The sequence below is a fragment of the Chlamydotis macqueenii genome, chromosome Z, assembly GCF_036417535.1.
Source record: "Chlamydotis macqueenii isolate bChlMac1 chromosome Z, bChlMac1.mat, whole genome shotgun sequence".
NCBI classification, from domain to species: Eukaryota; Metazoa; Chordata; class Aves; order Otidiformes; family Otididae; genus Chlamydotis; species Chlamydotis macqueenii.
This window is the reverse complement of record NC_141593.1, coordinates 29,665,993-29,693,841: the sequence shown is the minus strand read 5'-3', so window position 1 is coordinate 29,693,841 and position 27,849 is coordinate 29,665,993. Positions and strand designations below refer to the sequence as shown.

The following is a 27,849-nucleotide window of genomic DNA, read 5'->3' as shown; positions in this document are numbered from 1 at the left end:
CAAAAGGAATATAATCTCTAATTTAAAAAAAGCAATTTCACTGCAACCTACCATGCATTTAAATCTTTAATGACTTTACTAGATAAAACTTAATATTAATATCATCCTTTTTGTGTAAATTACCATAACACTTTCTGAAATATGCTCTGTCTAGCCCTCAAGGTATCCAAATATATCCATACATGATACAGATCATGGGCCTAAGCTGCCTCTCATTTTCAGAAAGATCCTTAACAGCTAATTGAAGTATTATGCAAGGCAAAACTGTGGCTCATATAGAAAAAGAGAGAGTATTGCTTTCCCAAATTAGCGAGACAGAAGACATAAATCGGTAACTTTAGGTTTGGAACAAGGATGGAAATGTATTGATGAGGGATCAGTTAAAACTACAGCATCCAGCTCCACAGTGCCTAAATTGGTGCTAACTGAAAGCATAATATTCCTTAGTTACATGAAGAAGAATCAATTAACAGGCATGCTGTCTTCTCTCTGAAGTCAAGAAAGTTTATCTCTAGCTGTAAGAAATAGCTACTGTTGACTAGAGGTAATAATCAAGGAAAGAAAAAAAGTTATATCCCTTAAAGTATGAAATAAGAGCTCCAAGTAAAAGGCAGGTACAAAGTGCAGGAAAACACTGAAGCATACAGAAATGTCGGAATCAGACCTGCAGCCACAGACACAGTACCAGCTCCGTTCTGCACTACACAGAGTATCAAAGTGTCTAAGGGAGCTCTGATTCTGCTAACTGAAAAGACTCTGGAGAACAGTACCTGAAAAACATGTGCACTACAGAATTAAAATGCTAAGGCAATACGAAAAAGGAATGTATTTGATGGATAGTTTTGATGCACAGTTCGATAAGCTTCACAAGCCAGGTTTGATAGCATAAAGTAGCTTTATTCCTCAACTTTGGCTGGCTGTATATGTGATTGCTGGGTAAAGCAGATTTACTTTTTCTATTTACTTCAGAGAAGCAAATCCCTATCTCGGGTAAATGTCTTCTGTAGTCTGTCTGCACAAGATGGCAGCTCTCTAAAATTAAAGCATTCAAGTAAGCTCCCCAGAAGAGCATCCAAGGTTCTGAGTACTGTTTTAATGTTTTTGATCACTGTGGTATCTAGTTACAGAGCACTAAATTTCACGGCTGCAGAATTATTTACTTATTTATTTTGTATAGAATTCTGTTCTATATATCATTGTCATCTATCATCACTACTTATGGACATGCTTCTTTTTCTCAATTTCTACTTCACTCCATCAGTTGAAGTGCCTGAAGGTATCACACGGTATAAAATAACATGCATATCTGCAATCTATAGTGAAGATCTGGACAAGTGTATTCAAAATGACTGCCTAACATTACACTCCTTATTTATGCAATCAAGTTAATCAATTGAATTTTGTGGTAACTAGTCAGCACTAAAATAAAATAAAAATACATTACTCGAAGTACCTAAACGCAAAATCAGAAGCCTAGCCTTACACACTCCCAGGAAGGCCATTTAACCTGCTTCCAGTTGCTCTGTGCCACTTAAAAGTAAGCAGAAAACTGCTCTAAGAAATTTTCTCAAGAATTGTTCAGCCGGGGAAATACAGAGGAGACCATTTGCTGCTTTCTCATACACAAAGGTTATTTTCATTATGTCTAAAAACAGAACTATGTTCTTCCACCTCTTTTTATGTTTGTGAAAATGGTACTTACTTTTAATATCTTGCATACTACTTGCAAACTTGCACACTACTTAAATACAGTTAGAAGCATATATGGAGATATGAGACATGTAGATTACATGCATCAAAATCAGCTTTTAAATGACTACTTTAAACCAAAAGAGTAAAATTGATTTACGAAAACTACAGGGAGTGAGATATTCATTCTTTCCATATAAAACTAAGCAAAAGCCTGGAAATCAAGACATATGTGAAGACTCCTGATAAGCTTTTGATGATACCCAGAAGTCTGTAGCCTTTTCCTTAAGCGAGAACTATAGCATCTTAAAACACTGACTCCCAAATGTGCAATGTCTACCAAAAAACAGACAATAAGGAAAAAGTAGCTTTAAAGCAGGATAGGGGACTATGGCTTATACTTACGATTTGTATTGTATAAGGATTCTTATGTAACTTTTACCTATGTTTACACAATTAGAAACTTGTTCTTAAACACAATTGCTGTGAGTTTTAATAAGAAATATCTGATCCGTGAACGTACTTATTCTAAATGATGTCTTATTGTTCAGAGCTTTCGGCAAAGAAAGATTCAATGTTTTTAGAAAAACCTGACTGAAAACAGGCAAAAAGTACATAACCTGTCTGTGGATTCAGAGGTCTCACTGTTTACATTTCCCATGCAGAAAGAAACTATTTCATCTTGGTTGGTTTTGCAAATGTCTATACATACATGGCCTCATAAAGACAGAAAAAGTTCATCAGAAAAATGTATTAAATAGTACACTGACCTTCATCACTAGTTGCTTGCTGTTTAACCAAAGTCATTGGAGATCTAGCTGGGGGTTTATTTAGAGGGTGACGCCAACTCTTAGATATTTTCTTTCTTTCAACTTCCGCTGACTGAAAAGGAAAAATCACAACTAAGTTAGTATTTAATTCTGCAAAGTTAATTTTGATGAACAAAAACATTCTTCTGCAAGCAAGCACGGATGTCACTTCTGTAAATACTATCAGAGTATTCAGTCTATCAATAAAACATTTGTCTCTAATTCAGAATATATAATTTCATTTTAAAAGAGTAACCCTTGTCAAACACAAATGGTTTGAGGTATAAGTTACTGCAGTCCTTCTCAAATTAAAAAGCATAAATCCTAGTTTGCTCAGGTGATGATTGAGAAGAAGAACAGCCCAAACAATTTTGCAGAACCAGAAGTACAATACAGCCACTAACTATGGCCAGGAAAATGAGGCAGAAACCCACTGACTTCATTTGTGAAAGAGTGCAAAACTCCTGAGGAAGCTAAAAAATTATCTGGAGTTGAAATAAGAAATTAAGAGTCCTGATACGCAATTAACATGTTGATCTGGGATATGAGGAAATTCCTTCCTCCCTCAAGTACCCTTAACCAAGCTTCAAGAACTAAAGCTAACACTATAAACTCTAGAAATGCAGCCTTCACAACTCCAGATTTGAGTACCAGTGAGAGAATCACAAAGTAAACTAGCTGCTGATGGTATCTGGAGGTTCAGGAGCAGAGAAAGTGGAAGAACAACGGCAGATGGCTGAGAAGGACAGTGTCTCACACAATTCCTATAGAGCACAGCATTCTGCTCATCAACGCAGTGAATCCAACCTAGCAGGTTATACACATGCCCCTTGACTGATTTGAGGGTTGAAAATTACTACTATAAAATGGGAAGTAAATTACAAAACAACATCATATTTACTGTGATAAGGGGAGGGAGCAAGATGTAGTTAAAGCACAGGACAGGTTTATGATCTAGAAAAAGTTACCAACTAAGTAAAAAGTAAAAGAAGATCAGACTTTTTAATTGCCTCTCTACAACACACTTCTTCACTTATAATAAAAGAGAATGAAAGAGTATGTAATTATACTGGAGAATATCTGAAACCTCATATATAAATGGCTGAAAGGCACAGAAAGAGATAAATACAATCTCTAATATATGATGATTAAAACATTGAGATGTTTATAGTGCTCCTTATTACTACAGTGGAAGGGCTGGAGCCAAGATTATTAAAAGTCACAACAATGCAAAAAAAAATCATTAGTGCACAGCTCACGTCTGTGAAATGGTCAGCATCATTTTACTTCAGCTTCTACAATATATTTCTCACTAAGTCTGGCAATCTGGCAGTGGATTTCCTGCTCTTTCTCTGCAAACTGGGGCTGAACTCACAACTCAGAAAGCTACCGTGACTACTACCACAGCTTAATTTTTCATCATGCTTCCCAAAGTCAAAGTTTCCCACCTCTCATAGCAGAACAGTAAAAGTAAAAAAAAAAGACTGTAAGCTTGTAGGTGCCCTAATGAGAAAACACTATTAAACGTTCTATTTAAAAAATTTAAAATATATTCCTCTTATTAGAGGGATCTTTTCCTTCAAGTGTTTCCTCTACATGCTTTAGGCCATTTCCAAAATCCAAGAATAACAAATTTCAGACCCTGAAATCATACTGTCTATATTATTCTGCTATGGACATATCTTGAAAATTTACTTTCTCCAACTTCAATACTACAGATACAGTTTCAACTGAAGCAAGAAAGTCCATAGTTCATAAACTATGTGAGATAATATAACAGAATGAAAGCAAACTTTTTATCCACCTAACTCGATGCAGAGATGCTTTACTTCATCCACCTCTTCATTTGAGAAGGGCATCAGTCCAAAAATAAATTATCATGTGCTTCCACACTGACACATTCTGTCCTTGGACAGTAAGTCGCTCCAAATCAACCCATTCTGCTGATATTTCACCAGCATACTGTTAACTCTCCTTAAGATTCAGTCAAAACAGCCATTTATGTGAAACACAAACCCATGATACTAAATACAGCACTCATCTCTAATAATTCCAATTTCATGTCAATAGCAACAACTAAAGCTGATAGCCTTGCTCATACAGGCAGGCAGCAAACATGAGGATAGCTTGAGAATAGTTGCTGACAGTTCAGATTCACAGATAAAAAGTGAAATTACTACATATCTAAAATCAGAGAGAAAATGTCAACAAGCAAGCTCCAGAAACATTCTGCTTTTGGATTCACATTCCCACTATTGCCTGAAGACTTCAAAACATGTTCAAATTAGCATATGATTAAAATCATGTATATTCTTAAGTGCTCCAATATGGATATCAGGTCTCATTAGAAACATGCTCATTCACATTTCATTACATCAGGAATATATTACTATAATGATGTAATTGGCTTCACATACACTGCATGTTTCCATGCCATCTTCATCCTTCTTCACAACAGGCACTTCTCCATGTTCCAAGCTACTTCCACAGCTTTCTAGGTCACTGACATCATCCTCTATCAAGACATTTTCCTCTTTATCTGGGTTTTCTGCTTCAGAAGCATGTCCCTCTGACTTATGGTGTAATATGAACGAAACAGACTGATTCTGAGATTTCAAACTCTCTTCTTTTCTACAGCTATCAGAAGCGGGTGTGCAGGCCACAGAATCTTCAAGTGCAAAGAGAGGATGACTCAAATCTGTCCTGTCCTCATCTTCCATTTTTATTTTCTCTCGTACAGGAACAGGGCTTGAAAATGAGTCTGAATGAATGCTTCCTATAGACAAAGAATATTATTTGTTTATAAATCTCACTTTCTATTACTGTATTTAATTTAACAAAAATCTGAGTTATGCAAATTCAAAGCATGGCTCCTCATTTAGAAATCATACAGAAAAGGAAGGACATACACAAATATGGAGTATAGGTTTGAGAAAATTAAATGTAAATGTTTTGAGTCTGGAGTGTGAAATACAGGTTTAATCATTTAGTCGGTATTTTGTATTTGACTTACAACAGATGTCCATGTCATTCAAAATAATCAATATGCATGTAGCTTGTTTACTCTGACAGCCCAACAAGCACTTTGACTAGTTGGCAAAAAAAAAATATAAAAGGTTGGTATATTGAACTTTATATCCTGCATTTATACCTATTATGCCTGTTTTAAAAATGAAAATAAACATAGACTAATGGTTTATAACTAGGAAGATATATTTCAAATAGATACTAAGATTATTTTTAAAACAGCAGCATCAGTCTAAAAATGAAAAGCATAATTAGCATTATTTTACATTTCAACAAATTTCAGTGATGCCAAAGGGTAAAATTGTGTGGATTTTACTTTATTAAAATTCTTCATCTGCTGATGCTTGCATGGGATAGACAGAAAAATGAGTTAGAGGTCACCCAAAAAACATGTTCCTGAAGAACTCTATGGCACAGACCACAGTAAATTTTGATTCGGCAGCACATCCAAGGCATTAAAGAAAACAGTCTTTATAGAAAGTCCCTTCCCATTCTTTCTTTACAATGGTTATTTGAACTTGTTTTTTTCTGAAAAATTCTCTCTTTAGATCAAATGAATGTAACATTTAGTAATACAAAGCCCATCCGATACCAAAACATAATCTCTGGGTACAAAATGTACTGCCTTGACTGAGCATAATGAATATACTAGCCAGAGATCATGCAGGACAAATGATTATCTTCAACATGAGCATAGGAGCATCCACCACTGTATCTATAAAGGTCCTTTTCACTACAAAGGTCCAGGCACTACCCTTTAATAGCACAAAGGAAAAAGGAAAAAGGATAGCACTCCACTCTTCTCTGCTTTTCCTTCCAGGAAGTGATAAGAAATTTCCAGCCTCAAAATACAGTATTTTTGAGTACAGATCACTTCTAGTATGCAGCAGTTTTCATGTAAGTACGCGTCGCGTAGTACAAGCATGTATGTTCTGTACTGTTTTGCGTAAGTGTTAAGACATTCTGTATCACTTATGTATAAAAAAAAATTTTGCTGTAAAACATATCGGTCTATTGAAGAAATATAATTTACAAAGCCTTATCCTTTTTTCCCCTTTAAAAAACACATCATTAATATAGTTTACAGTTCAGAATATTAATTTTGGCATTTTCTCATTCTTACTAAATATCAGTCTTCTCTGCATAACTTTATAAGTATTTTAGTATGCTACTTGGGATAATACTATGCTTTAACATTCACTGATTTTATGGCATTAGAGTATTAACAGCCTACAAGTTACACGTGAAATATAATCAGATCTTATCTCACCTGCAACCTTGACATTATCCAATAAATGTTGATCCAGCTGCATTCTACTACTGTTTTCTTCTTCCTCAGAAGGTACTCCTGTGTTTACCAGTCTCACTTTTTTCCCAGGTTCTTCACTGACCTTGAAGCCATCAGTAGCTGCTTCAGTCACTATGATTTCCGCACCAGCTAGCATAGCAGATTCTCTCTTGTCCTCTAGAGTTTTAAGCTTTTTAGATCGCGATCTGGTGTGCTGGAAGCTGTTACAAGAGATATTGCTGTCAGAGTAAAAAGTCTGTCTTGAATAAGATAAAACGTCTACCAGTATATATGTCCCTTTCACCTGCTTAAAGTGCTAAAAAACTGACATGTTTTCACCTTTTTGGTGTTGAGACAGTGTTTACAATTTAACAAGTGATAGATTAACAATTGATTTGATTTAACCTTCTAAGCTTTTATCACCACTCTATAGCAAAGTTATTAAACCGTAAAAGTAAAATAATCTTAAGTAACTATTACTTAACCAACATCCAAGCTAGCTTTCTAATGAATCACTTTTGAACCTGAAAGAGAATAACCTTTACAAAAGTAATGAAGATAAAACATTTCAGCTAAACTAAAATAAAGTGGTATTTCCAAACCTCAATGCTAATAAAACACTAGCCTGAATACCTTGTAGAATCAGATCTGTCCAGATTTTTATACGCATTTTAACACAAACAACAAGTATCTGAAAGAAGGAAAAATTCTGATCACAAAATATTTTGAATGGCTGCAATATCAAGCAATATATTTCATAATGCTGTGTAAAGAATAAAGTTCAAATTAAAGCTGCAGCGTTAAGTTTTTGCACCTCCAGAAGTAGAAGGGAAAGGTTAAAGCAGGAGAGCTGGCACCCTCTGTGAGAAATTGGTTTGTAATTTATGTGCTCAGGATAAAAGTAACAGGAGATTAGTCCAGTTTCAGATTCAACTATCTGACACAGGAGTAGATTTTTACATGCTTCATCAAACATCAGGTTCCAAAACTCGTAACACACTAGCCATAAAAGCCCAACTACGGCAGGTAAATCACAAGTTTTAAAAAGCTCTGGCATCTTAGACTATAGACATCTCCAGATAAAACATTTTGCTACCCTTTACATTTTGTCCTATGTCCATCAAGTTGAGTTTGTGATGGTAATTGATCAATGATCTCCTTGTCCTTATCTCAACCCATAAGCTTTTTCATCATATTTTCTCCGCTAGTCCTGTTGAGGAGGACGAATGAGAGAGCAGATTGGTGGGCACCTGGCAGTCAGTCAAACTCAACCCACCACAATGTGTACAACACCCTCTCTATATAACAGTAATTTCCAGAAAATTTGCCAAACTGTGAGATTCACATTGTAATATAAGAGCAAGTATTATTACTGTTTACATGCAGTCACTATATACTCTATTGTAGCAAAGTATTTCAGACACAAATGTCAGAGTTAAGCTCTCTCTGTCAATATATTCATGAAGATTTCCATAGATGGTATTTCTATTTTCACTCTGCTGGAACTTGGATTATTCCAATAATTAAAATGACAACAATTTCAATCAATATATTACACTAGAAATTAAGCTGCATAAACATTTTATCCTCCCTTTGCAACATGCATTGTTACCATGCCTGAACAAAAGCCAACTCAAGAATTAAACAGCACTGGAACTGTGTTTATTAGCTTAGCTAAGTGCATTAAACCAGCCCACATGTTCCTACAATAAAACTTTCAACACAATTATTATAAAATCTTTACTTTTACTTAAAATTGGCTAGTTGTAAGGGTACTACCAAATGAATCGCTGCTGGTTCAAGTGTGAACTCACAGTCATGCTGTACAATACATACAGTGATACTTAGGACAGGGGAAAATGGCATTCAACTAGCTAAACAACAGAAGCACTCTGTATGTGTGTCCGGGTTAATATTATACATATACTAACAAACTGAACATCCAGCTGCTTCGCCGTTCAGCTGCTTCACTAGTTGTCTTCAAGAACTGATCCTTCTCCACAAACTATTCATACGCAGAATAAACTCAATGTTTCATTTTTCAACTACAACATTCCACTACAGTGGTAGTCGGTCGTCTTCTTTACAGGCTGACTTTCCTATCACTTTCCTCAAGAAATACATTAACTTACAAAGAAAATGAGGAAATTCAGTTTAAGAGCAAGTTTAAAAAGTAAGTATATTGTAAAATCCAGACGGACCTTGACAGGATGGAGAGGTGGGCCTGTGAGAACCTCAAGAAGTTCAACAAGGTCCTGAAGTGCAAGGTCCTGCATATGGTTCAGGGCAATCCCAAGCACAAATGCAGGCTGGGCAGAGAATGGATCGAGAGCAGCCCTGAGGAGAAGGACTTGGGAGTGCTGGTGGATGATAAGCTTAACATAAGCCAGCAATGTGCGCCTGCAGGTCAAGGGAAGGGATTCTCCCCCGCTACTCTGCTCTTGTGAGATCCCACCTGGAGTGCTGCATCCAGCTGTGGAGCCCCCAACATAAGAAGGATGTGGATCTGTTGGAGCAAGTCCAGAAGAGGGCCATGAAGATGATGAGAGGGCTGGAGCACCTCTCCTAATAGGACAGGCTGAGAGAGTTGGGGCTGTTCAGCCTGGAGAAGAGAACGCTCCAGGGAGACCCTACAGCAGCCTTCCAGTACCTAAAGGGGGCCTACAGGAAAGAAGGGGAGAAACTCTTTCGCAAGGCCTGTTGTGATAGGACAAGGGGTAATGGTTTTAAAACAGAATGAAGAAGGTTCAGACTAGACATCAGGAAGACATTTTTTACAATGAGGGTGGTGGAACACTGGAACAGGTTGCCCAGAGAGGTGGTGGATGCCTCATCCCTGGACCCGTGCAAACATTCAAGGCCAGGTTGGATGGGCTCAGAGCAACCTGATCTGGTTGGAGATGTCCCTGCTCCTTGCAGGGAGGTTGGACTAGATGATCTTTAAAGGTCCCTTCCAACTCAAACTATTGTATGATTCTAAAATGATTTGAAGGAGAAAAAAAAGTCTTAAAAAATTCAGTATTAACTTTAACCCAATAAACTGCACTGCGCAGTAATTAGATACAAATAGGCCTGAAATTAAGTAGATCTTTATTAGATCATGAAAAAGAAAATGCACAAAGATTCTGTTAAGTAAGACAGAAAAGCATTATTGTACAAAAAAAAATGTTTGTGCAATTCAAAAACCATGATGCACACCAAAATAATAGATCCAGGTATTAAAATGTTTTAATAGGTCAAAGCTTTGATAGCTTCAGTGACAGGCTGAGAAACATTTTTTTCCTTTCTTAGTGGTGTCATCCCCAACAACTGAGATTGAGGCCTTTCTTATGCCAAATTATGATCTGTGATTGACCTGTCGTAGACTCAGAGAGGTTTCAGCTGCAACAGTGAGACAGTGTGCAAAATAGGCAATGATATCTCCTTGGATTTAGATGGCAGTGACAGCTAAGTCTATTGCTAGAGACTTCACACTACCGTCGAATTCTGCTACAGCTTCATTATAAGCTTTTCCAACTTAACCTTTTCCTAACTCTTAGGAGACTTCCACCTTGTCTTTTGGTTGCAGATGTCACTAAAAACAATGGCAACCATCCACACCTTGAATATTTTAACGATTCTAAATACCACACTGCGATGCATTTTGATGCTGTCCATACTCATTAACTTCAACTTACACATAACTTGTAAGTTGAACTATTTTTCCATAGTGAATGTGAAAAAAAAAAGATTTGCTTCTCCCCAAGTTCATCTTACTGCAGAAAACAGAAAAACAAACTTCATCTAAAGTGAATGAATTCAAGTAAAACATCAGAGACTGTGGGAAAAAAAAAAAGAAATAAAACGGAAATTGATATCACATTGAAGACAATTAAATGAAAGGTGAAAAAACATAAATACCACTTGGGAAAGTCCTTTATTTTCTTTCTTCTCTGTAGCCAGGTCTTTACTTCAGGAGTTGATTCAGGAGTTGGTTTTGTATGATCAATGGTGTACAAATCCTTGCCTTGTTTCCACAGTTGGTATCTGTCTGGTTGAAACTTCCTCACAAAGACATCCATGGATATTTTCACCATGTCTCTCCTACAAGTACACTACAAGAGAAGACAGGAATTTATAAGTGACATGTAATGGAATATGCTGCAGTTTGCAGTAAAGAAAGTCCAAAATAAAAATCCCACATGTGAAAATCAACTCTCCTTTAATCAAAATTTTCATTTTTCCCTTGTTCCTCACTTCTGCAGAGGGTAAGGATCGTTAAGAGAAGATACTATTTGAACAAATGTGACACACTAGGATTCCATACAGGTACTTATGAACACTCCATTGTTTGATTAACTCCTACAGGTTAAGACCAAAGAGAAACTATAGCATTTCTTTTTGCTCTATTAGCTGTTCTTGATAGCTTTAAGCATAATACCATGTTGAATCCAGAGACTGCATACATTTTTAGTGGCATCACAATTTTCTTTTTAAAAAGAACTCATGTTAACATCCACCTGACCTAAAGGTCTTTACTATCATATGCAGCCCTAACTTTTAACTCTTAAAAACAAAACACATACAAGTACTATGTCAAATTACAGTTTTGCCCATGTTTATCTACAAAGAGGAAGAAACGAGCAAGAGAGGGAAATATTATGTTTAAAGTCTAGTAGACTGTGTTATGAACACGTAATCTGACCTTCTGTGTAATGCAGACCCTAAAATCTCATGCAGTACTTTCCTCATCAATTTTTCTCTAGTCTCTGATTTTAGTTCCCCAAAGAATTTTGCATTGATTCTCTTTACAGATTCTGCACGAGTGGAACATTTTAGACTTATTTGAATAAACTCATAATGATTATAATGAAAATGCAGACAAGTCTTCACTTGGAATACTGTAGACGCTGAGATAATTTTCAGGCTAAAGTTACTGTACCTAATGGTCCAAGATACTTAATATTAGGAGACTGCAATAAGTAAATTAATATGCCTACAGCATACAAACTATAGTGGCGGGTTAAGTGTGGCTGGAAGCCAGGTGCCCACCAATCTGCTCTCTCATTCCCCCTCCTCAGCAGGACTGGTAGAGAAAATATGATGAAAAGGCTCATGGGTTGAGATAAGGACAAGGATATCATTGACCAATTACCATCACAGACTCAACTTGAGGAAATTAATTTATTGCCAACTAATAACAGATTAGGATAGTGAGAAATAAAAACAAAACTAAAAACAGTTTCCCCAGTTTCCCCATTTCTCCCAGACTCAGCTTCACTCCTGACTCTGGTGTCTGTAGGGCTGTTTCTCTCACATTTTTCTCACTCCTGTTTCTCAGAGCCCTGCACAGTGTTTTCTACTCTTTCTTAAATACCTTCATCTTAAATGAGCTCAGCTTTGGGCAGCAGCGAGTTCCTTCTGGAGCCAGCTGGACCTGGCTCTGTCTGATCTGTGAGCAGCTCCTGATCTCTTCTCACAGAAGCCACTGCTGCAGCCTCCCTACACAACCAAAACCTTGCCACATAAATCCAGTACAGTTATTCAGATTAAAAGCAAATTGACTGGCTAAAACATATCGTCTCAAATGGAAAATCTTTTAAAGAACTTAGTGTTACAGCTAAACGACTCTGTTACAGATTATTTGATAAATAATTTGGAGGATTTTTTTGTTCTTCTTGGTGGTAGTGGAGATGCTTTTTAACATTTCTCCTTCATTTCCCATTTGACTGACTTGCAGCTGACAGTTATATGGCTTCCTGCTCCCAAGACAAAAAAGTGACTGAAAGATTCTCTCTAAAGAGAGACTAAATGTCGTTCTGTTGAAGAAGCCTCTGCGGACAGACACAGAAGGGACATGTCACTATCTACTAAAATATTCCGAGTGATGCTTTTATAGATCACAATAATTTTGGAAGTACCTTTAGATATTTTCAAAAGTAAATGCAAAATCAAAGCCATTGGATCACCATGTAAAATACAGCTGACATTGTCATAGATAAACATTGCAACCTTTGCATTGGAAAGAATTATCTTCTATATGCAGTAGAATTAGTCTGACACACATTCTTCAATCACAGATTAGTATGACAATCAGAATACTTAAGGCAACAGAACTGTCTCACAATTCTTTAATATCACTATTACCATCATCAACTTTACCATTACTATTATTTATCCTATCATAAAGATACAATTTGGAAGTAAGCAATTCAAATAAAATTTATTAGTAGCTGCAAACCTTTATAGCCATGAAGTGGAAGAAAAATATTTCAGCAACTTTAACTGCTGTAACAGACTGTAAGATATATTTGTAATATGAGAAAATCACCTAGGAGAGATATACTCGGCTAAAAGATTTTTTCAAATACTTGCTATTTGTGAATGGAAAAAAGAATAATTATTCTGTAGTTTAAAAAAAGTTAAATTCTTCCCATCTGGACTCTAATTCAGGAATATTTAAGGGAATATAACAAGCTTCTAGACTTGTGCATATTAGAGTTAGACACATACTCAAGCTCATTTTACAATAGGGGCATTTTTCTCCTAATTGCTCTCACTGAGGTAATTGTAGAATTCACATTTTGATGAGTAGCATATTGTACCACTAACATCTATGCTAGTACCTAAGAGCAGCTCTTGAAAAAACATTTTATATCATTAAGAATGGATGTCTTAAGAGTATTTCTAATACTCCATCATTAATATTAAACTCTTTCATCAAACAGAATCACTGGTTTTTTTTAAATTATCATTAGAGATTTTGCTGCAACAGAAAGCAAATAGACAATTTATCTTATTATTTGACTAGTAGAAAGGGAGCAGTGTTTCTTAGTACCACAGTTCTAAGCACAGAAATGTACATCCAGAGTCAAGTCTTTGTGATTTGCATTTTCTCTTTTATTTCAGTGAAGCATGACCGACGATAAACCTTCTAGGATGTGAAAATATCTCTTTATCCACAAAAATAAATACTCAACCTAAACATCAGTTCTTATATTACAGTGTTACAATACTTAACACATTCAGCTTAAAATATCTGGAGGATTTTTGGACATTTTGCACCCAGTATTGTATTTTTTTAATTAAAATGTAATTTTAACTATATTTGAAATCTACTTTAGTTAAAATTCTTTCAAAGTATTACTTTGAAGAAGAAGAGTAGTACTTTCTTAGGCTAAATTTTTGTCCTTCCTTTACATAATAATTTCAGAAAAAAAAAAGAGGTACCTAATTCACATTGCAACTGCACAGTTTTCGTAAACTTTTCTACACACCTGTGGAACACCATGTGTGGAAAAAAAAACAGCAGTCAGGAGAAACTATGAAAAGTTGTCTTCTTTGTAAAGATAGAATGGATTTTTGCAAAATATAACAAACCAACAAATTAGCAGAATGAGGCAAGTATTAGGCTGGTAATCTTCTTCATACGCTGTATAAAGCCCATTCCACACAGCATACTCTGAAAATGAGGTGATTAAGATATTTTTCACTGATACACCTTCCTAACTCCTTATAATGATCAAAGCTTTCTTCGTGGTACAGAGGCAATTACGTATTTATTGGAGAGAGACATTTTAAATAATTTAGATTGTTCTTACCAGCTTTACTATTTCATCCACTATACTCCACTCTTCTTGCAATACTTTAAATGAATCATGTTCAAACAATGTAAAAAATGCATTTTGATAACATTTTGATAACAGAATCGCTTCCCGTGGACTATCTGTAGAAAAAGTGCTTGACAGATACCGTTTGTTAGGAGGACAGGATTTAATAAATCCTGGTAACAATCACTGTTCTTTGCTATGAATCAAGCAGTGATATATCTTCACATTGACCTTCTAGTAACTTGTAGGCAGTGTTGCAGAAACCTTTGATACCAGTCAGCCATCTGTGCAAGCTTCAATAAAGCAAGCTTTCCTTTGGTAAGTCATAGAGAGTACACTCACTTTTCCCTGACACATCCAGTCACACACAACAAAAATACAAATTCAAAACACCATCCTTTTAATATTTTTTTAATACATATTCCAAAATGTTTTGGCTGAATAATAGAACAAAATATTTCTAATAAACTAATTATTTGTATACATATATGCATAAGAAAATACCCTGCAGTATTTTAAAAAGTCCAATATTTAAATAGTGCATTATGAAATACCTGGGTTTTTTCTTTATTCCTATTTCCAATTTATTTTACACTTACACATAATGCCACCTACACATTCCTACACAGAAAAAAAAAAGACTCAATTTATATTATGTAGAACTGATTCCACCAGCATTAGATGCCACTGCAGAAATGTGGCCATTTTCTTCCAATTTCTTTGAGACCTGGGCAACAGAGGCAGTGTGACAAGACACAGTTGAAAGAACCCCATCTTTTCTTAAATGTTCCACCTCTCAGCCCTTCTTTCCCTTTATCTTATCTGTCTGGGTCACTCTTTTTTCATTTATGTGACCCAGAAACCACTGAATTAAGTACGAGTCAGGTGTGCAGATGAGAAAAATGATATAATTCAAAGTGGAATCTAGACATCAGTTCATGATTCAAGGAACTTGCTGGAGACAGGTAAAGACGAGGACAGAAAGATATTTCTATGCACAGCAAAAGGGGAGAACAGGCTTTATATATGTTTGGTAATTTCACAGGTCTTCTTGAGCTCTAAATCCAAGTTGTCATCTAGAGTAATAGATTAACGCATAGGGCAAGCATTCTCACTTACCAACTTTAAACACCTATCCAGCCAGTAATTTAAGGGGTGGGGCAGGGCGGGGAAGGGCAGGACCGTTGCAATACATGCTGCCACAACTGATGCAGTGTGAACTGTCATTGGTAACAAAGCTCAGCCCTTTTGAGTGCAAATAAAACAGTTGAAAGTATATATCTGTGAGACAATTGTTTAAGGTTTGCTGCTGGTTTAGGCATTGTTCAGGGGTTTGGGGGGTTTGCTTGGTTTGTTGTAGTTTTTTTTAATGTATCTTGAAAGTAATTCCTTGAGTTTCCACAACTACACTACCCTTATGTGTCCTATTACCATAAATATAACAGGAAACCTATTAAGGAAATGCCCCTTCTCTATTCTCAGCAAACTCACAAGAAAACTGATAGGTTATCAATTTGAAATTCGTATTACTACGTATCAGCTGGGAAAAAAACTCAAAGAAGAACTCCACATATTGCAGATTGAAGTCGGTTCTGGGAAGACAGACACGGATGTACACCTGATATGAGTAGACAGGTTGAGGAATAAGAACTCCTTCTATTATTTTGGAGTGTTGCTTCTTGGCTAAAATAAAATGTTACCGCCATTAGATTATTTAAGACCATTTTCTGGCACAATTAATACACATGTGTATCACTACTAATGTTGCTAGTTATTCCAGCAAGTCAAATTACTGTCAGGACTTTAAGATATTTTCTTTAAATTTAGATTCAGAGTTAACAATAATTGATGATTCAAGATAATATAACCAGGTAAGTTTGGAAATATTTTTTTCCACAACAATTTGAATTTTACAGAGCTCCAAACCTAGCTGTCACTATTGAAAATCAAGCATTTACTCATGACAGATCATGTTGAAAAGTAAATACTATTAAGATTCATCTAAAGCCTTAGAACTGTTGAGCTTTCCTTAATGTTCTTTCTGAAATACAGCACAGAAATGGAGTAGTGACCTGCTCTTATATTAACAAAATGATAAATTACTTTTTAAAGTTCAGAAAACAATTTTTTTCTAAACATTTTGAAGATGTTCTAAAATGTTGCCACATGTTTTTCTCAGGCTTCACCTTTTCACATCTAGAACACTGTATTAAGGGATATTAAGGGACGTTAAAACCAGCAAATTAATGTTAGCAATGCTAAATCACAGTACATAATGACTTCTGCCTGGGGAAAGGAGAAGAAAGCAATGAAATTCCAATCAGAGGGAAAAGCTCTGGTCAAGTCTCATGTGAACCATGTGAAGTTTTATCATATTTATTAAGTTTCTCTGAGGCATATGATAAATTCTTGCAAAAGCTTGTCTCAGTTTTTCAAGACTTAGATGCCCAAAATTCATCAGTCATGTACATCTTGAAGCTTCTGTAAATGCTGAGTTAATTAGCAGGCTCACTCAAACATTGTTTTGTTTATATATCAACATCCTCACTGCTCCAATTATTAAGCGTTATTCTTAACTAAATATTCTCAGAGGATAAGAACTACAACAATTAGCGCCTAACAGATTTATAGTATAGAGTCCAATCTAATAAATCATTTTTTGGCCAACATGACTTAAATGAAGTTTGTGACTCCAAAAGACACTTCATTTGTACTCTTGCTCAGCAAAGCCAAACAATATTTAGAAAAGCAACATGCCTTCCAACATGAAATGAAAAAATCTGTAGTTCTATACACTTCCATTGCAGGAGTTTCAGAATGCTTTGCACACATTAATGTTTCTTCCTGATAATAGAGAAAAAGAAACCAGATCACAAAAAGACTTGTTTGTCAAGGTCACATGGCAAGCCTCAGTGAGAACTGAGACTAGAATACATTTGATTTTCAGTTCCCTGCTCCAGGTGTTAGACCTTATTTCTAAACTGAACAGAGGAAAAGAGACTGATTTTCCCAGTTCTCAAAAGAACTTTTTTTCCAAGGCTTTCCTCCTATTCCAATTCTACTACAGAGAGGAAAAAGAAAAAGAGGGCAGAAAAGTGTTAGTTAAAAAAAAAAAGTAATTATATGGCCTACCATGTATTTGAAAAGGTAACAAAACCACAGAAATTTCAAATAACCTGCAGCTATCTATTTATGTAGCTTACCATTTAACAAAAGGTGGAAAGGAAAGAAACTGTAGCTGTGCAATGTTCTACCACATTTAAATTCAAACCAAGTAAGCAATGGAGCATTGTAGTATTTGGGGGGAAAAAAAAACGAAAAGAAAATACCTCCAACCTTTAAAAAAAAAAAAAAAGCAACCCTGACAGAAACAATGCAAAGAAAAAGCATGCAATTAGAACAAACTTCAAAAGGAAAATTTTCTGTCATTGTAATGTAAACCATGTGGCCAACACCAATGCTATGCTGATGCATTGACACATTAACAAGATAAGCTTTGTGACACAGGTTGTCTAAGTTTGGGAAGGTAGGAGAGGATGAGGCAGTAGGAGAAAATGTCAGTAAGTCAGAAACTGCAGAATCTTCTACAACTTCTTCCTCTAATAAATATATTTCCTGTATGGAAAACCCATCAAAAGTTATTCTGTTCAGACACTGAAACACTCTTGCTATAAGCCATTTTGCAGGCCTATGAACCAAACCCTTCAAATGCTCCTACCAGGGTACTGAAGTGGTAAGTTGAGCACGAAAACAGTAACAACACTAAAAGAATGAAATCTACTCATAACACAACTCTTATGGTTAGTACCTTGAAACACCGGGCGCAACTATTAAAATTACTCAAATATATAACTTGCAAAAATACGAATCGTAAGAGCAGAACCAGAGCATTATGTATTCCACCTACCGCAAAGAGGAAAGAGCAGCTGAACCAAAGGAAAATTCATTGCATGAAGTATGCATTCAAAATAGGGAGAAACTACCCCTAGACATTTTTGGAAGAAATGGAATACGTTTCTGTTGACTAAAGCTCTCATATAAAAAAAAAAAAAACCAGACTCACTGATGCGAAGTAAAGTCCCTTCTAGCAAGCACTGGGTTATCAACAAATACATCATTGTCACTGAAGATCCTAGAGAAACATCTGCCAATAGTCATGGAAAATTGAACCTACTCCTAGAAAATATGAGTTTCAGCTAACAAATATGATAGACAAACAGAAAGGCTCAGTGTAAACAGAGATTGTACTCAATTTAAACTCCTAATGAAAAAAAATTACAGACCATTCAAAGCAATAGAATTTCCTTCCACTCAAGTGAAGAAAGAAATCAAGGAACAATGATGTTGACAACGCAAGCCTTTCTGGCTTACGGTTTCTAAAAGAACGATAATCAAATGAAGGACTTGACAGAAGATGATGACCAACATTCCTCTTACCTCAGATAATTTACCATGCCCTAGAGTTGGGAAAATAAACATTACTTCACTATTCACTGAAGTGGTTATACTGCTGTAGTGATCATGGTTCCTATGCTGACAACTACACACATAGGCAGGAACTTTCCCGAAAAAGATCTAACAATTCTATTCTAGCGGGGGTCAAGCTTTTCAGAGAACAGTAAAAACAAAACACACTAACTCTGCGGCTGTATCAGATACATCTATTTAATTTGTTTATATGTTCATCAACCCATAAAAGACAACGAGTGTTAAAGCAAACTAAATATCACCAAGTGTTAAAATAGGTAAGAATAAACATGAAGCTGGCATACCAAGCTCAATGTGGAGCATGTAGGCTCATTATTAGATAAGAAACTGAAAACCATTTACTAAGGTACCAGAATTATTTGGCATGTCTTTGGTTCAATACATTTTACTAAACTAGTCTGTAACAGGACTGCTCTCAATCCATCAGCTCTTTGTCTTACAAGAGCCTAGTGTAGCTAATATCTCCAAGTATCAGTATTACATGGAATAAAAGCATTAACTTGCCATTAGCCTATTCAGAAGTGGGCTAGATGGTCAAATTATTAATCCAAGAAATATCTGGTAATATCAAAGGCTGCACAGACAACAAACAAAAAAAAAATACACTTGAAAAAAATATTTTTTCTAATTTTATTCTGAGATTCACTTTGTGGCATATTAGATAGGACTGTGTTTTGCTGCCCAGGAAATGCAGAATGAAAAAAGTTTGGTATTGCAGAGCATTATTACAATATAGTCCTGGACACTAAAAGAACTTTAGAATCAAAAGCTGTACAGCTATGTAAAAGAATAGACAGGCACACACATCCATGGTTTTCTCCCATAGTCATACATCCACACAAGATCTTCCAGCCATCCTCTGAAGCTGGGAATGTAGTACGACCAGAGATCTTGGCTGCAAAGCATAAAAGTACCATTATTTTTTTGACTAGGTGACTGCACTATTAACCTGTTTTACCAGCTTGTGTCATACACCACCATAACTCCTTGGCATTAGGAGGCTGTGAGGAAGAATGTTCAAAACATTTCTGTTTTCGTCAGCAAGTAGCCATGGGTGAGTCTCGACATGCCAAGTGCGCTTAAACTAAAACCTCTTTACTGTGCTTTAGTATTTTTAAATCTGCAAATCTGCATGCAGTTAAACGTGTGCTAACCGGCAAACTTCTAAAAACACTTTTCTGGTATGGGTAGGACAAAAGGTTGTGTAAGTGAAGAACAGAAGACTTACAAACTTCTCTAGCAAGGGTTATGATGCAGTAAGAGGAACTTGCCAAAAATGTTAGCAAATGCTGATCATTTTTAGCAAGTAGATTCAAAAGACATCACACTGTTACAACAACTTTGCTCTTATCAAACAGTATGCCTAGTTTAGTTTTTCTTTCCTTTTCCTTTTCTATTGAACAGAACGCAATAAAAATATGTGTCATTTTCTCATTATTCATTTTGGGTAGCTGTAGAAGATAAAAGGATCATTTAAGATCTATATGCCTTCTTTCAATAATTACTTTCTAAAGTAATCAGAATTGTCATCAGCCAATTGTTCCTTATGTTTTGACAAAAAATCAGAATTCTGCTTGTGAGAGAGTGACAGTATGATGTGCTGCTTATTGAATTTTTCTGCCAAATGAATAGGAGATATTTTCCCACTACGCTGCAGGGAGATAAAGAATTTCTGTAGTCATAAACTCTAATAATATTAATGAATCTTCTACAGGCAAAATAAAAATATGGCTAGCCTCCTGTATATTGGCCCCAAAATTAACGATAAACAGTTCATAAACAGTAGCTGTTTGATGCTTTCAAGACAATCAGGTAATCAGATTTACCTCTCCATAATCAGCTCATCTAGGATATTAAATATGAATATTTGTAACTAAGGATTTTGAGTAAGCATAAAAAACCAAACAGTGCGTTTCTGATGCTGTCACATCCTTAACAATATTTGGTTCAATCAGATAGACACAAGACTTTACTTATGAACCATAAAAAGTATTCTTTTACTGATTTATAGTCCATTTTTAAAAATACATTTATCCCACCTGAAGTAAATAAAACTGCAATTGAAATTTAAAGGCTTTAACTTCATAGAAATACTTTGTTTACATTTCATGCAAAAGAATATTGTGTTACATGCCTTTCCCTCCGAGAAGCCTTTACAGGTTTGTATTTGGCAGAGAGAGAATTGATAAGACTGAATAAATGGTCCTGTATGATATCCCGGCTGCTTTTTAATCTGTGAAAAGTCTATTAATCAGTCAGAACATGTCCAAAGAGCGGAAGAGATTTCTGCATCAACTCTGTATTAACTTCCAACAGTTCCATACATTTCTATGAAATGTTCTATCCCCTCTTGCAGCTAGTCTGAAATCTATCATTAAAAAAGCTGGTATCAGTTCCATAGGCTGGGAGGCAGTGAAGACCAATCTAAGATATTCCAACCTCATTCCAGCCAACTGTATTTCTGGTTTAGAAAAAAACCCACATCTGTATGTTTTATACAGTGACACCAAAAGAAAGGTTGTAAATATAGATGTGTAAAAGAAAATCACTATAGGCAGTTCTTTTATTTATGCCTTGAAAAATGCCTTCCTATTGCGATCTATTAACTGTCAAGAAGCAAACCTACATATATATGTTCTATATTCATAAATATGTTCTTCAGGAAAAAAAAAGAAAAAAAAATATGAACAGCAGTAGCTTTCCATTAAGAAAGGCCGTTTGATACAGTAAATTGAGGTGGGAAAACTAGGTTTAAAAGAAGAGAAAAAAAGATCAATATGAAATAGTATTGACTATTCTACTTTTATACAGATTCAGTTTTGCAAACTGAAATATTGTGATCAGCTCAAGCCCTACTCTGCCCTTAAATACTTGCACTAAAAAAGTAAGTTTTCTCTCTGTAACCAGATAGTTAAACCATTTCTATCAAAGAGAACTACCTTAATGTAGTACCCAACTTAAAGCAGAAAAACTAGAATTTGTTACCCATTTCCATAACTTTTAATAGATCTTTTACTTGCTTGCTGTATATCTTAAAAGCTACCAATATTTCAATCAAAGAAAATAATAACTTACATTCTATAATCATTCTAATTAATAATCCCAACTCTACAAATAGAATTGAGTTCAATTTCAATGCAGTGTCCAAATTTCTGAATATTTCCTTTCCATTTTGAAGAATCAATGATGGAGGTAAAATCCTCAGTTGTAAAGCCTAAAACAGAAGATTTACCATCTTGATGTTCAGTCGTGTGCATTCAAAAATAAAGTGATGATTCCTTGCAGATCTTCATGAGTTTAGGTAATATAACTCTATGTTCTGATTTGCAGGAGCTTTCTCTCTTAAGTTCAGGTCTGGCAATCTAAATGCATACACTTCACATAGCCCTCAAGGAATCATCACTCTCATTTGATTCATGCAAAAGCTGTAATTATGTCCTTGTGTTAACAAGTTTTTTCCCAAAAGTAAAGACTGATGTTAAATTACATATCTTGATGGCAGGACCAACAGGAGAAGAAATTAAACTACATAGAAAATAGAACAGAATATGTAAACGTCTTCAGTAAAGGATGGAAATGACCACAGTTTTGGTTTTTTTTTTTCCTCCTGATGCTTTTTCCTTATTCCTTGTTAAAGATATGTAAGTGCTTTAAGTCCAAATTCTAGAAAATAGCCCTTAAAAGTTTTGGGTTCAGCATGGGTCTCTGCATACTTAATAGGGTTATTTTTTATTTATATTGCATGTGATAAGACCAAATTAGATCATTAAATTTTAACATTCCATGGAGTAATGATAATAGCTTTCTGATTATGTCAGAATAGTTAGTACAAAACTTTTGCATTTACTTTTCCAGTGTGATCAGCATCTTATTTTATTGTGCAGATGTCCCTCTACCAAATTATTATCAGATTGTTCCATCTTTAAGTAGACAATTCTATGCCATATGTTCGTGAAGGAATTAAAATTCTTGCACTGGAACATACCATATTGCCTTCTCTCACTAAAATACAGTTAAAGAATTAATGCTTAATAGCCACATGCAGTGAAGACTAAACCTGCCGCTGGGAAGGACATGACACAAAAAGGGGAACGTTACTTGATGTTCTTTTCAACTGTAACCAACCCTACTCTAAAAGAACTAGTAATTTAAGCTCAAGACTTGTACAATTATGAAATCGCAACAGGGAAGATAGAGGGACTGTGAATTATATTCTTTGATAAGTTGCCTCTAAGCTTATCTATCTTATAAGAAAATGTAAAGTTTCTTCAGCTTCTGTTGACTTCAGTGGAAGCTAAGACTGCACCATGCCTTGCTGAATCAAAAGCTTTGTGAACACAGGTAGCTTAAGGGAAAAGTAAAACTGGGTTCAAGAAAGACACAAACAGAAGAAAATTTAAGGTAAAAGAAATTATAAATAAAAATTGCAACCTGTGTCAGAAACATTAAGGTTTTATCCAAATTCATCATAAGCATATGTGAAATGTTTGTGTTACAGGAAAAAAACAGTAGCAAGATGACATTTCTAAAATTAGATGCACTTCTTAAAATCATTTTTCTGTGCAACATTTATTCATCAAATACCACATCTTCTACCCTATATACTCTAAAAAGGAAAAATGAGCACTTAAAACTTCTTCACTATTGCACACAAACAAATACAGAAGAAACTGAGATGGATTTATCGTATGCTATGTCTTCTTTTTCAAGGATAACACTCTTAAGGAAAATCTGAACTGCAGTAAACAGAACTGCTAAAAAGCTATACCAAAAGCTCACGTTGTTCATAGTGTATCAAGTGGAATTAAATAAATCACCTAACAAAAGGCCTGGAATTACCATAGAAATTTCCACACCTAACCTTTTTTGCTAGGTACCTATCAAATGAGGTCTTGATCATGAGGATTCTTTCGTTCTAATGTTTATATAGTTCAGGCTGATTACATGGGAAATAGGAAAAATAAAGAAAAAAACATACCGAGCAATACACTGTAGGTACTAAAAGCCATCTATTTAAAGATACATTAGTTACTTTTCCTGTTTTTTAAGGATAGCTTTAAGCAGGTTAAGATCTTACTACTTCTCCATGTCTGGGGATCATAACAAGCAGTATTCTGGTTTAAAGGAAGTAAAACTAAGCAGTTCTAATGACAAAATGAAAGCAGAATCAAGATGGCTATTTCTATTGCACAGGAGGCAAGTGGGGGGGTTGCACTTTCTTATCCTCCTGCTTTGGAATTTAGCATTCACCTCTGGAAAAATAAGCTTAATTCATTCCTACCATATGCTTTTGCAGTTCTAGCTAATGTCCATAGAATTACATCACACGTCTTTTCCCGCACTTGACCTACAGGTTGACCACTGTAATACTGAGAACAGAAAAAGTATTTTGTTATGTCTTTCTAAACTATTTTTACAGGACCTCAATCTGGAACTTCACTTCGACCAGACATAAAAGTTTCATTGTGATACTAGCCTAAATATATTAATAAAGTTGCCTACACGATTTGTTCGTATTTGTACTGGGGTGAACACTTTCATACTTGCAAGGATAACATTTCTAAACACATCAAGTCTGCAACAGAACCAGAGGATTTGGTTACCCACACCTCAAGTACGGTTTGGTATTCTAGACATGTCATTCCAGTTGATACTATATGAACAACGCGATCTTTTGGTATAGCTTTTTAGCTGTTCTGTCTACTACTGGTATCCTGGACACATCCAACAGACATAAAAATTATGCCTATAAGGAGATGATCAGAAAGCTAAATTGCAGTTATAGATAAAATCGTAGCTTGCTTCTCAATACCACTTATGTGCCTGTGCTATCTATTCCACTCTGCTCTAGTCAATAAATCAAGGTGTTTTTATTTGCTTTCAAATGAGAATCCTCCCTTTTCAACAACTTTTTGAATCAACTTTCCTTGAACATAAGTGATCAGAATTGCATAGTCTTTCAAATTAGTTTTACTATGGTCTTCTACAATGGCAGTGATATGAAAGTATCACTAGTACAAAAACAAAACAAACAAAAAAAAAAGAGTTGTTACTATCTACAATTTTATTTCTTTTATTCAATAACATCCTGTAGGGATCTCACAATTATCAGCTATGTAGACCCAAGGTCTTGGTGATACTTTGTCAGTTCTAAGTGATGAGGTCCCAGCTGCCAGCAGCCATTCCTGTTACTTATATCCTAGAGGACATCTTTTCAAACCACTAAAATAAATTAAATTGAAGAATGAAGAAATGCAGAATTTGACATTGTGGTGGCTGTTATACATTCACCAGAAGCTATCCATGGCACTCTGCTATTTCTGCAACAGTATCACTTACGAGTGAGACATTTTTCTCCACATTTGAGAAGATAACCACACCAGGGGTATGACAGGATTGCACAGTTGCAAGAGAACAGTCTAGTATAAAGTCTCTCTCTCTTTCAAGTAAAAGTCTATGGTGTCAGCATTTTATAATAGCAGTGATTATTTTCTTCATCAAACACAATATAATAATCATTTTAAAATATCCATGATGTCAAACAGCAAAGAGTTACCAATAAGGCAGTCCCACTACTGTCATTTCACACCGTCTTGGACTTAGATTTGATTCATAGCTTGAATACTTGCACTCAAGGTTTCCTACCCTTCCAGCTAACTTTGCCTGTTATCCTGTTACACAAAAAAAAAAAAAATTATTTGCTCAAATAGCATTTCTCGGTTTCTGGGAAACAGAAGTTTCTCCAAACTTTGAAAAGTGCCAACTATTTTACATTTGAATAAAAGGAGAAACAGGGAGTAGGTTTGTAATAATTCAAGGCAATGGAATCTGTCTCAGATTTTTCTGCTTCACCTAACAAGACTCTTTCTCTGATGCATCCTGAAAGTTCATGATTCTCACAGCCTGCTAGCCAACAGAGGAGACAATGCTTAAAACTGTAACTGGGCTCAAACTATGCGGGATAACTAGTCAGCCTGTCTCCAAGTCTGTTTCAGAATCTGTGACCAATAACTAATACAGCCTTTCACAGCTCCCTTAAACCAAACAAGGTTTTAATCTTAAAGGAACAGCTAACTCTGAATGAAAAACAATGTTTAAACAGTGAAAATTTGTTGAAAGATATCTGTTTTCCACAAGCCTAGCCCAACTGCCTCAGATCACGCATGCAGTCTCAATCTCTACATGTCTGTTTTTGTGCAAAGAATTCTCAAACATTTTTCAGACAACAATACTTTTTTTAACCATTTCAATTGTCTGAATTAGCCTCTTCAAGCCATTGCAAGCAAATACATCATTATGAGCCAGGCTTGGAAGAAATGCTTTCTCAATTAAAAATGTGTGCATTGTTTCTTATCCTGACAACTGGGAGACACAGTTTTTTAGCCACAGCAATAGCCTCACGGTAGCTTCTTTAACAGACTTGCTATTGAATTACTTACTGTGTACGCAGCACATTTCCAACACAGTCATGTGGCAATCTTCTCCTTGCTGCAAGACCAGGTTTCATACCCTGGTACCAAGCTGCTCCGCATGTTTTACAGGCTTCAGTTCAAACACAAAGTAAAGCCACTCCTACTTCCAAATCATACACTGCATTCAAAACACTTTTCTTCTCTCCTGGTATAAAAAGCACATCAAGGTGCAGGTGCACAACACATACAGCACTCCCACTAACCAGGTAATATACATTATGAAAGTTACCAGTTACAGGTGACAGGAAGACTTTAACGTTTATCTTTTTTCCAGATCTGGAATGTTTTTTATATTTTACAACATCCTCTTCAACAATCCCTTTTAGTTTCTATAATTTTAATATAAAATAGTAACACCTCCACAGTTCAATTAATTGTCTCCATAGAATTTTGATGGCAATTTTGTAATCAAATCAAGATTTGGAAAAAAACAGGGAGTAAAGGTGATGTCTATGTAAATACACTACATTCTCAACAATGTCAAGAATATTTTCTATCTGTCAAGAATGGTCTTTTCTAGTTTATAGTGATTAACTGTTAATTGATTATAAAGATGACAATGTATTCTAATATACTAGAACTACCATACTTTCTTAAAAACTCAGCTACAATGTCATATTACTTTAATCTAGGGTCCTATTTATAGAAGAAAATTACAGAATTGGAGTAACTTGCGCCAAGAGGTACAACATTATTGAGAATCACTGTGGAGGGACAAGTAACTATAGTATAGAAAAATTTGACACCATGTAATTTGTACTGAAACAGAACATAAAATAAAAGGGAAATTACAATTCAGCATTTTTAAGTCATATACAATTTGGCCTTTTTTTACAGTAGCTCAGAAACAAATGCAAAAGAAAACATTAACACCCCACAGTCAACTTCTCATTGCAGAGATTTTTATTTTCTTTGGCTTTCATTTTGCAACTATTAAAAGACCCAGAAAACAGTGTTATTGCAACTGGAGTGAGTGTAATTGCAACTTGGTCACAACTGGCACCAGAATCTTCTGTTAATCACTGCTATCTCCAAAGGTACTCACTTTGACCTAAAGTATTGCTAGAAACTAGTTTAAATTCCAACTGTTCTTAGAAAAGGGAAGACAGACATGGAAGAATTATTAAAAAGCACAGACCAAAGACATTTGTACTTCCTTCCACTCCTGAATGCTCAGACTCATTTAAAGTCACTTAGAAATTTACAGGTAACATTTTCTGTTTCAGGAAATCATCAGTGCTTATCTGGCCATCACCCAAAGGAACCTAAACACACATAAATGACAAACTACCTTCCTCTTCAGTTTGACCGAGGAATGTGTCATCCTACTTATACAGTGAAAGCAAATTATGTTGCTCAGACAATACAATTAAAATTTTAATCACTCTTAACGGTATGTGGAACTCTGTCATCTGAAATAAGGTAAAATAAACTGATACTACTGAATATATAATAAAAGTTGATCACTACTCAAACATGGAAGAATG

The 27,849-nt window shown here is 35.4% G+C and overlaps 1 protein-coding gene across 5 annotated transcripts in view; it reads right to left on the bottom strand.

The window, feature by feature from the left end:
* Window positions 1-27,849, bottom strand: part of KDM4C (lysine demethylase 4C) — a 270,730-nt gene that overhangs the window by 119,827 nt on the left and 123,054 nt on the right. For 4 of the 5 annotated variants that reach the window (XM_086771274.1, XM_086771271.1, XM_086771275.1 and 1 more), the window contains 4 exons: window positions 10,714-10,907; window positions 6,796-7,034; window positions 4,916-5,274; window positions 2,460-2,571 (listed from right to left, as the gene is read on the bottom strand). In XM_086771274.1, coding sequence (XP_086627400.1) covers window positions 2,460-2,571; window positions 4,916-5,274; window positions 6,796-7,034; window positions 10,714-10,907 — 904 coding nt within the window. The remainder of the gene's footprint in view (window positions 1-2,459; window positions 2,572-4,915; window positions 5,275-6,795; window positions 7,035-10,713; window positions 10,908-27,849) is intronic. The other variant, XM_086771272.1, reaches the window with a different exon arrangement.